The following is a 12,280-nucleotide window of genomic DNA, read 5'->3' on the forward strand; positions in this document are numbered from 1 at the left end:
ATGTTACCCCTACCAAAAGGGGCGAGTGTGTAATCCTGTTACTGTGACACCGTAGTAAGGAGCCCATTTGACCCTGCAACACATACAGATCGGATAATAACAATAAAACCCAAAGCATCAGGTCACACATGGTCTTAATGCCCTTATGAGGTTTTCTTACAGGTATATGTCATTTCCAGCTGGCAGTGTTTGGCAGCTCTAAGCCAAGGGCGTATTGTGACAGAACAAGTGTCAACAATTCTTAAGGCCACGGCGTAGACAGGTGAAGGGATATGCATTTGGGAATCTTGTCGGCGGTCATTTCTCAGAAGTGTCTAAACCCCCACCTACCCTCCTCTTACGAACCTCTCATGTTGGTTTTTTAGTGTCGGCCTCTTTCCTCTTACCCACCCGTTCAACCTGTCATCCCTGGAATTCTTTGAAAAGAAGAAAGTATATATTTTTTCACATGAAATCACAAGACAGGATTTTTAGCAGTTAGCCGTGAATCCATGCTGCTTGGAGTGACGTTTAAGCCCCTTTTAGGACAAACACAATTTGGCTGTCAAATCAGTGAGGAGAAAGAGTGGGGGGGGGAAATGACGGGGTATGGAGGGTAATGCACGGGATGGCTGCGAGGAAAGGATGAAGGTGGTTGTGCCAGTGCACATGTGAGCGGCTGTGTGTTTGCAGGAGTGCAAATTGTATCTTTGACACATGAGCAAACATATTCCACTTGTGTGGACAGCTTGATAACATTGCTTATATGATTTCAGCATCGCTTCACAGTGTTATGTCTTGGCCGGCTGCTTTGTAGGAAAGTGTTTGCACTAAGTCCTTCTCCAAAGACATCAGATAAATGCCTTTTTTTACTTGAAGTATCGTATCGCTTTAAAAGCAACACGATACAAGAGACGACCGATAGCGTACAGACAACCTTAAAGGCCTTCTGAAACCCACTACTACCGACCACGCAGTCTGATAGTTTATATATCAATGATGAAATCTTAACATTGCAACACATGCCAATACGGCCGGGTTAACTTATAAAGTGCAATTTTAAATTTCCCGGGGAACTTCCGGTTCAAAACGCCTTTGGAGGATGACGTATGCGTGTGACGTCGCGAGGTCCACGGAAGTGTTTGGACCCTTTTGGACACAATACACAGAGAGCTCCGTTTTCTTCGACAAAATTCCACAGTATTCTGGACATCTGTGTTGGTGAATCTTTTGCAATTTGTTTAATAAACAATGGAGGCTGCAAAGAAGAACGTTGTAGGTGGGATCGGTGTATGCGGCTGGCTGTAGCAACACAACAAGGAGGACTTTGTTGGCTAGCAGACGCGCTAGCGGCGAACTCACCTTGATTTCCTACGTCTCCGGGCCGCCGACCGCATCGTCAATCGCTGGAACGCAGGTGAGCACGGGTGCTGATGAGCAGAGGAGGGCTGACTGGCGTATGTGGAGCGGTAATGTTTTTATCATAGCTCTGACGAGGTCCCGTTGTTAAGTTAGCGTCGTTAACAACAGCATTGCTAGGCTTCGACAGGCGTCGAATACACATTAACCGTGTATTTACATGTCCAGTGTTTGGTTCGGTGTCTCCTGATAGTAGTATTGTTGATCTTCTGTCTATCCTTCCAGTCAGGGATTTATTTATTTTGTTTCCATCTGCATTTCAGACAGATGCTATCACGTTAGCTCATGCTAAAGAGCTTCGTCGATGTATTGTCGTGGAGATAAAAGTCACTGTTAATGTCCATTTCGCCTTCTCGACTATCATTTTCAAGAGGATATAGTATCCGAGGTGGTTTAAAATACAAATCCGTGATCCACAATAGAAAAAGGAGAGAGTGTGGATTCCAATGAGCCAGCTTGTACCTAAGTTACGGTCAGAGCAAAAAAAGATATCTCTTGAACTGCATTCTAGTCCGTCACTCTAATGTTCCTCATCCACAAATCTTTCATCCTCGCTCAAATTAATGGGGTAATCGTCACTTTCTCCCTCCTAATATCTCTCGCTCCATTGTAAACAACGGGGAATTGTGAGCAGCACTACCGCTTGTGACGTCACGCTACTTCCGGTAGGGGAAAGGTTTTTTTTATCAGCGAGCAAAAGTTGCGAACTTTATCGTCGATTTTCTCTACTAAATCCTTTCAGCAAAAATATGGCAATATCGTGAAATGATCAAGTATGACACATAGAATGGATCTGCTATTCCCGTTTAAATAAAAAAAAAAAATGTCAGTAGGCCTTTCATTTCACTAATAAGTTTCCTATGGGCCTGACCTTTTTTGTTATTTTTTTTGCCCAATTAGCCTGATCTACAAACCCCAAAACCAGTGAAGTTGGCACCTTGTGTAATTCGTAAATAAAAACAGAATACAATGATTTGCACATCCTTTTCAACTTATACTCAATTGAATAGACTGCATAAACAAGATATTTAATGTTCGAACGGAGAAACCTGATTTTAGGTTTAGTTTAGGTGACTTAATTCTGCCTCAAAAGTGTGTGCAGTAATGATCTAAGAGAGACCACAGTAATGAGATCCCATCCGACACAAACACTTTAAGACTTTAGAGATTTGAGGTTGATGATCCATCTTTGGCCCTTTTAGCACAATTACAGAAACATGCTTCGCCACGCTGACAAGTGCTCAGGAACCTCTCTAAACACACAAACAGAGTTAGTTTTACAATCATAGATTAAGATAAAAACCTCACAAATAAAGTGTACCTAAAGGTTTTCAGAGGGGCATGTGTATCCCCCAAAATGAATGGTCTAGAACAGTGGTCCCAACCTTTTTGTAGCTGGGGACCGGTCAACGCTTGAAAATTTGTCCCACTGACAGGGGGGGATTTTAATTTTTTTTTATTTTAATTTTTTTTTCCCATAAAGAAATACAATCATGTGTGCTTACGGACTGTATCCCTGCAGACTGTATTGATCTATGTTGACATACACATACACAATATGTATGTATCGTGTTTTTTATGTTGATTTAATTTAAAAAATTAAAAAATATTATTATTTTTTATTTTTTTTATTTTTTTTAATTTCTTCCGCGGCCCGGTACCAATCGGCCCGGTGTTTGGGGACCACTGGTCTAGAACAGTGTTTTTCAACTTTTTCTGAGCAGAGGCACATTATTTTCATTGAAAAAATCCAGAGGCACACCACCAGCAGAAAACATAAAAAAATGAAACTCAGCAGCCGATATTGAGGACAAAAAGTTGTTCTTGCAATTGTTGGATATGAATTTAAACCATAACCAACCACTATAGCTCTTGTCTCAAAGTAGATGTACTGTCACGACCTGTCACATCACGACGTGATTTATTTAGAGTTTTCCTGTGCGTAGTGTTTTAGTTCTTGTCTTGCGCTCCTATTTTGGTGGCTTTTCCTGTTTTGTTGGGATTTTCCTGTAGCAGTTTCATGTCTTCCTTGAACGCTATTCCCCGCACCTGCTTTGTTTTCGCAATCAAGACTATTTAAGTTGTGCGGACGCTATCCTTCTTTGTGGGGACATTGTTGATCGTCATGTCAGTACTTTGTGGACGCCGTCTGCTCCACACGCTTTTAAGTCTTTGCTATCGTCCAGCATTCTGTTTCTGTTTACTTTGCAGCCAGTTCAGTTTTAGTTTCGTTTTGCATGGCCATCCCGAAGCTTCAATGCTTTTTCTTAGCCTTTTGTTTATTTTTGGTTTAAGCGTTAAATACCTTTTTACCTACACGCTGCCTTCCGCATATCGTGATCACGACAAACCATGTTCCCGACATCTACAAAGCAATTAGCTACCTGCTGCCACCTACTGATGTGTAAGAGTATTACACGGTTACTCTGCCGAGCTGTAGACAACACAGACACTCAACAACGGCACATTATTTGTGGATTATAATCACTGGTTTGCAAAAAACATTTTTAACCCAAATAGGTGAAATTACATAATATCCCACTGCACACCAGACTGTATATCATGGCACACTAGTGTGCCACGGCACAGTGTTTGAAAAACACTGGTCTAGAAAACAAGACGTGTTCTATTTCTTCTGTTCTCATATTTCCCCCTGTTGTGTGTCTCATGCCGAAGTGTGTGAGTGTGCAGTACAGCATGTGTGCGTTTTCCACTCAGCCTGTAATCGCTTGTGAATCAGCGTCTCTAAAAGGCTTGTAATTGATTCTGCTGTAATTGGTCAATGACAGGAGCAGATTTGGCAGAAATGGAGCATAAACACGCCTCAGACACAATTTCCATGATCAATGGGAGAGAGCGAGCGTATGTGGGGAGAGTGAGAGTTTAGGACGGGGAAGGAAATATTGGAGTGGCGAGGGTCGCGCCATCTCACACTGCAGCACTGGGATATTTAAGCATCACCGCCATGTCTGATTGAAGCACAGAGGCTGAGAAAGCTCAGCGTATCAAAGACTTTTCAAAAAGCCTTTTACTCTTTCTTCATCTTTCTTTTCTTTCCCCCAACTGTCATACTATGTTTCTGTCAATGAAATGAGAAGGGACGGAGAAATAAATCCCAATGAAATGCTCAAATAGCGCTTCATAATGGAAGTCTGCTACAGTGTGCTCTAGCAGTATAATATTGAGATACAGCCAAGTTGTCCAAATAGGTTCTTTATGATTACCTTGTTTTCTGATAGCATATTTAAATCAACCATTTAATAAACTGATCAAGCTGGTTATGTAGTTCCTCTTGAACATGAATAATTATCAAGACATTTTGGACAATTGTATGCTTCCAAAAGAATGGGAACGGTTCAGGGAAGGCACTTTTCTATTTCAGCGTGACATCAGACCTCACAATAGGGCTAGGCCAGGGGTAGGGAACCTATGGCTATAGAGCCAAATATGGCTCTTTTGATGACTGCATCCGGCTCTCAGATAAATCTTGGCTGACATTGCTTAACACGATAAGTAATGAATAATTTTGCTGGTAATCACAGTGTTAAAAATAACGTTCAAAATATAAAACATTGTCATGCATTTTAATCCATCCATCCGTTTTCTACCGCACCTGTTCAAGAAGTCGCATTTATGGTAAGAAGTATTTTATTTACTATTAGTTAGCTTCAGAATAACAATGTTATTAAAAATAATAAGAATAATATTATACTCCAAAATGTTGGTCTTACTTAGAAATGCACACATTTAGTTGTATTCAGTGTTAAAAAATATTTTATGGCTCTCACGTTAATACATTTTAAAATATTTGGCTTACATGGCTCTCTTAGCCTAAAAGGTTCCCGACCCCTGGGCTAGGCAATAGTGAGAATGTTGGTATTGATCTAATACCAAAGTAAATACCAATATCGATACGTTTTACTTGAAACGTTGTTGTCAAATACTTTTGCAAATTTTCCGCAAGTTAATTAATCCATCCATTTTCTACCGCTTGTCCTTTATGGACAAGCCACCGGCTTCGCTGGGCCCGAGCTCATGTAAGATGGACCGATGCAAAGTGTAAAAGTGTTCTGTGGTCTGACGAGTCCACATTTCGTGCACAGTTTCCAAAAACTGTGCACGTTGTGTCCTCCAGGAACAAAGAGGAAAATAACCATCCGGATTGTTATAGGCGCAAAGTTCAAAAGCCAGCATCTGTGATGGTATGGGGGTGTATTAGTGCCCAAGGCGTGAGTAACTTACACATCTGTGAAGGCACCGTTAATGCTGAACAGTACATACAGGTTTTGGAGTAACATTTGTTGCCATCCAAGCAACGTTATCATGGACGCCCCTGCTTATTTCAGTAAGACAATGCCAAGCCACGTGTTACAACAGCGTGGCTTCATAGTAAAAGAGTGCGGGTACTAGACTGGCCTGCCTGTAGTCCAGACCTGTCTCCAATTCACACACTAGGGCCAATTTAGTGTTGCCAATCAACCTATCCCCAGGTGCACATGTCTTTGGAGGTGGGAGGAAGCCAGAGTACCCGGAGGGAACCCACACAGTGACGGGGAGAACATGCAAACTCCACACAGAAAGAGCCCAAGCTATGATTATAATAAAACAGAACAAATGTTTTTTATCAACTGAATAAAACTGTAGCAGTTTAGAAATAATAAAATAGTTCCCTTATTGCGTTCTACTTCACACAACTGTTTAGGAAAAGTCACTAGTCAAAAAAACAAAACAAAATAATATAACAATTAATGCAGCAAAAATAAATTATGCCAAAATATATATATATTTTTCAGATAAATCACAGAGGTTATTACTCTCTTGCTATTTTAAAGTTAAAGTACCAATGCTTGTCACACACACACACTAGGTGTGGTGAAATGTGTCCTCTGCATTTGACCCATCCCCTTGTTCACCCCTTGGGAGGTGAAGGGAGCAGTGAGCAGTAGCGGTGGCCGCGCCCGGGAATCATTGTTGGTGGTTTAACCCCCAATTCCAACCCTTGATGCTGAGTGCCGAGCAGGGAGGTGATGGGTCCCATTTTTATAGTCTTTGGTATGACTCGGCCGGGGTTTGAACTCACAACCTACCGATCTCAGGGCAGACACTTTAACCACTTGGCCACTATTTTGGGGTGGAATTTGCCAGCAAACACACCAGTCAGAGTCTCCTCACTCATCTTTGCACGTATGCATTGACCTGATCACTAACCGTATAACAATCTGTGCAGCCCTTCAGGTAACCATCCACTGGTAAAGTAAAGGAGCATGTACGGTCCAACAAAAATGTGTGATTCATCTGCACATATACATGATTAATGTGTTAATCATTGGGATGAATTATATGATTTAACTTTTTTTTTTGGACTGATTTATGACAAATATAACCACGGGTTGCTTTTAGTGCAAACTCCTCTCTACCTGCATGAGCAGAGAGAGAAGAGGTGTGCTGTTTCCAAAGACCGAATAAGAGAAACGGCAACTCTGAGGAAAATCGAGTAATTTGCTGGACGTATAATGTTGAGAAACTGCAACAAAAGTATCGATCAAATCAAACCAGTATAGATATGATACCAATACAATAGAACCTCAATGTATGAGTTTAATTTGTTCTGTGACAGAGCTCTTAACTCAAAACACTTGTATCTCAAATCAATGTGTCCCATTGAAATTAGTTAAAATAAATTCCATTGGTTCTTAGCCTCCAAAACAGCACAACGTTAATATGTAACATGCCTTTTGAAAAGGAAAAGAAACGCTAAAATAAAACTAAAACAATGCTATTTGGTAGCAGTAGAAGAGAAAGACAAACACAAATACAAATAGATGTAGTAAATATTGAAAGGGTAAAATAAAACACATTTTTGGCTGTAAAAATAGATGATAAAATGAATTGGAAATCTCATGTAAAAAATATACATAAAGTAGCAAGAAGCACGTCAAATATGAATAAAGCTAAACATGTTCTAGACCAAAAATCACTTTATATTCTTTACTGCTCGCTAGTGTTACCATATCTGAGTTATTGTGTAGAAATATGGGGAAACAACTACAAATGTGCGCTTCATTCACTAACGGTGTTACAAAAAAGATCACTTAGAATAATACATCATGTTGGATATAGAGAACTTACAAACACCTTATTTATTAAATCAAAAATATTGAAATTCAACAATTTGGTGCATTTGCAAACAGCTAAAATGATGTATAAAGCAAACTATAACCTGCTACCCAAGAGTGTACAACAATTCTTCTCAACAAAAGAGGATAAATATAACCTTAGAGGAAAATCTAATTTGAAACATCTGTATGCTCATACAACACTTACAACCTTTATCATATCTGTATGTGGAATTAAATTATGGAATGGATTAACCAAATAAATCAAAGAAAACACAAATATGATTCAGTTTAAACTACAAGTGTTCACAAAATACACAGAACAAGAATTATGAAGAACGTCTTGAATCCTTTTTTTTTATTTTTATTTTTTATTGAGAGAAAGATTATTTATGTTTGCTTACTATGGTATATTTTTTATTTATTATTTATTTGTTCACTGTTCTGTTACAGAGAACAATGACATTGGATAAAATTGCTATGGTATGAAAAGGGGTAGGATTAAATAAGTTTTCTGCTTTTTCCTACTCCTTTTCGGACTTGCTGTAATGAAACAGCTGGAAATGTGTGATGCATTACATTGTATTGTATGCATGTTCGAAATAGACTGAAACTGAACTGAACTGAACTAAACGTTTCGATAATGAAAATTGTATAAAAACAATACAATAGAATGTACTACTAACAACTACAATATTTTTGTGAAATAATGTAATAATTATGTACATTATTTAACTTGGAGAGTGGACTTTTACGGTATCTCCTTCCAGCTGCTTCTCCGTCAAACGCACCATCAGCAGCTTCTATTTATTTGATAAAATCTCTGCCATTTAGATATTATTTTGACATTCTTGGCTAATGTGATCGACTCATTCTGTAGCAAGTGCTACACTCGAGCTGCTTCGCCAAGTCTGCAACATGCTCTATTATATTTTTGATGATGTGTTTCTTTTAACCCCTACCTCACAAATGTTTTTCTAGATGAACATAAAAAAACACACAAATACACACTCGGAAGTACTGTACAAAGTATTCCCAGAATAGAGAAATCTGTTTGACTTGCAGAGAAATGGCCAGATGTAGGGTCAAAGCACAAAACCCACTAGGCTGAGTAATATCCATCTCGAGGAAGTGTTTTGAATTCATCTGAGGACCACTATCAGCATGTTATTGTGTATTTTTGTTATTTAAATATTTGTATTATAAACGATAAAAGGTTTGCAAAGACTGAGTACAGTTCGTAAGTATGTTTTGAAAGTTTGCATATGTGTGTGTGTCTCTACAGGGTTACGAAGTGCGCAAGATAACTGCCATCGACCAGGATTTGGGACGACCGAGAGGGATCGGCTACAACATCATTTCAGGTCTGTGTCACACAATCAATCTGACATCCAAAGAACAGAAAGTGGAATCGATCACCTCTTATCATAATCCCCCAGAAATAATAGACAAGTCTCATCAAACACAGTCGTCAATAAGAGGGCGCAGCCTCTCAGAATGACAAAGTAGACTTTCCCTAAGCATGTATTAATCACAACTGTGTGACGAAGTCAGCCTTCATTCAGTTAACCTGGCCCTAGTCTATTCAAAGCGGGATTACAGGGTTGTTTATTTCTAGAAAGACATATTTTACCGCTGGCAAATATAGTGATCACGTTGCTGTGTTGTTGTTGACTTATGCTGTTTGAATTATTTTATTTGATGATTAGTTATGCTAAAATCTGAAGTGTCAGTGCTAAGTACTCTGTAGGTTGTAGAATGTGACAGATTTTGTGGAGAAGACGTGTCCAAGCTGCAGTTTGCATGGAGCTGATAAGGCTGGAGCAGCGATCCTGCTTACATATTCCTGAACTGATTTTTTCTCTGCCAAGGATGCGATGTTTGTGCCTGCCAGTTACTTTGTCTATCTGCCAGGAGGATATCTCATGAACTGGTAAACGGATTTCCATGAAAATTGATGGACAGATCAACCTTGGGACAAGGAGGCTTGTATTAGATTTTGGTGTTGATCCAGGCAAGGATTCTCAATATTGGATAGGCCCCGTACCTTCGTTTTCTTGCCTTATCTATGAACTGACATGGAAATACAAACATGACTCCAAAACCCTCTAGCAAATTTTGCCAAGGCAAATAAACCAAGATGTTAATGACTTTTTGGAGAACAAAATGTACTGTTTTGTAAGGTTGGATTTTATTGGAGCTAACCTTTTTTTTGGCACAAACACTTTAGCTGTTAGGCTGGATTATGTGATTTTCAGTGGATATCTAATGACATCTGGGATGGTTACCTGTAACGTATAGTACGATGTATATTTTAACAAACATGGACTTAAATGAATAACTCTCTAACACTCACATTATTTTTGCTATGGATTAACAGGAGAATCACTTTCTTCTGGTGTGGATAATATGTATTGGATATGCTTTAGTGTACATTTTGTGTAAATGTGCTCCGGTCACATTTATAACGCATTTTTTGGAGTCTGTTTTAAACATTATATAGATTCACCCGGTCACAACATTAGGTAGACAATAACATTTATGATTCAGAAAAGACCAAATTCATCAAGGGTGCCCTTTAAGTGGATAAAAGTGGAAGCATTTCAGTGAATGGATATACTACATATAAATATGAATAAAAATATGTACAGCAGAAATGGACATCTACATCAACAATATGATTTGCCTGAGTGGCTGGACAGGACAAAAAAAAAAGCAAATAATTTTAAGTTGTTTCAGATGTTATCTCAGTTTGTTTTATTCTTCTATTTTTGATAATATTCCAGGGGTTGTGTTAGAAATATATTGACAGAAGATCATTGAGAACTGCTCCAAAATTCAATTGAAGGTACAGGATTTTGTAAGCGGTTGGACTAACTTTTAGGGAGGGAACTTTTGTTTGCAAATAAAAACGGATGTTATATACAACCCAGACCTGGGAAAAATACGGCCTGCGGGCTGCTCACAACCCATTGAGATTTTCAATCTGGCCTGCCGAATGTTTCCAAAAATGTTTTTTCAACGTTTAACGTAGAAACTGTAGCCGCCATTATGATGTGCAGTGCTGTTTTCAAATTACTGTAAGTCTTTAACCCTAGAAAGTATTTCAGTAGTTAGAATCTGAGTGATATACGATTTATTACGGTAATGTACGTCACAGCAGATCCAGGCAGACGAGGCACCACGCAGTGTGGGTGGAGTTTGTTTCCAGAGCAGCCAGCCTGAGTGTGTCGAGGACAGACGTGGAAGCAAATTTTTACAACAAAGTTCTGCAGAAAAGTGATATATATTAGATTATAGGTAGTTTTTACTCATTGCGTTCATATTTTGTCATGTTTGTTGCATTTTTGTTGCGTTGTGCTTCATTGTAATAGATGTTGATTGAGGAGGTAGTCTGAGAAGTAAAAGAGGAGTGATGTTCACATGTTAATATTCAGTGTTTTATTGTTCATTGTAAATCCCACTTTTTTTTTTTGCATGTGCATCCTGGGCGTCTCTTTCAGTAAAAAAATATACATTTTTTGAAGTTAAAGTTAAAGTACCAATGATTGTCACACACACACTAGGTGTGGTGAAATTTGTCCTCTGCATTTGACCCATCCCTTTGATCACCCCCTGGGAGGTGAGGGGAGCAGTGGGCAGCAGCGGTGCCGCGCCCGGGAATCATTTTTGAAGTAACCTGTCATTAATTTTTTAGCATTTTATCAGACATTATTGTTTTTGTTGTAGTGTTCCTGATATATATTACATTTTTATATATTATATATAATTGGATTTTATTTTTTTACAGGTTACTCCTATATCTATATATATATATATATATATATATATATACATATATATATATATATATATATATATATATATATATATATATATATATATATATATATATATATATATATATATATATATATATATATATATGTATATATATATATATATATATATATACACTATATACATATATATTAGGGCTTTCAAACAGTTACAATATTAATTGTGATTAATTAAATTGTTAATAGTTAACTCAAAATTAATCACAATTAATCGCAGATAGGTATAATTTTTCATCATTAATAAGTGTACCCTAGACAGATAATTTGCAAGGGGGCTGGCTTCATATTGCTGCATGACAATGTTTTAACTTTCTCATTTATTAATAAAATGTAATATTGAGACTTGCCCAGAATAGAATTGACACAATATCTCAACCAGCCAGAAAAATCCCTACCCCCCACAACCCTGTGTGTATGGCTGGTGTTAATGTGTATGCTAGTGTGTTATTGTTGTCATTTTTCCCCTGGTCTGTGAACACACGGTGTCTGCAAAGAATGAACAAGTGTTGTGTGTCTTGAAGTGAAGCACAGAGGCAGACGTGTGTGCATAAAGGAAATACTTGTTGGAATTGGGCCCGTTGTTGGCATAAACTTGGCCATTAAAGCTAAAAAGAGCGTCATACTTTGTTTGTTTTCTTCTGGATGCAACAATACATTATATTACTTTATTTTGGTATCTGTGGCAGCAAATATTAAGCCCGTACATTAAGGATAAACCCTTAACGTAGTTAAACCAAATTGATAGTGTAGCGCTTTTGTTTTGAAGCCGGAAAAGTGTGTGATTGGTTTGAGAAAGTATCTTGACATGTTTTGATGTCGGATCAACTGTTTGCAATAAAAAAAAAGTCTCCACTCGACATCCTGCCGACCGTCTTTCATTTCTGTTGAGCTTTGATTTCATCTTACTGACTGAAGCAGTCACAGTAA

The 12,280-nt window shown here is 38.3% G+C and overlaps 1 protein-coding gene across 1 annotated transcript in view; it reads left to right on the forward strand.

Annotated features, from left to right (window-relative positions):
- LOC133656976 (cadherin-23-like) overlaps positions 1 to 12,280 on the forward strand; it is a 379,926-nt gene that overhangs the window by 159,829 nt on the left and 207,817 nt on the right. Inside the window, exon 9 of the mRNA XM_062057866.1 lies at positions 8,800 to 8,878. Coding sequence (XP_061913850.1) covers positions 8,800 to 8,878 — 79 coding nt within the window. The remainder of the gene's footprint in view (positions 1 to 8,799; positions 8,879 to 12,280) is intronic.

Source organism: Entelurus aequoreus, linkage group LG09 (assembly GCF_033978785.1).
Source record: "Entelurus aequoreus isolate RoL-2023_Sb linkage group LG09, RoL_Eaeq_v1.1, whole genome shotgun sequence".
Lineage (NCBI taxonomy): Eukaryota > Metazoa > Chordata > Actinopteri > Syngnathiformes > Syngnathidae > Entelurus > Entelurus aequoreus.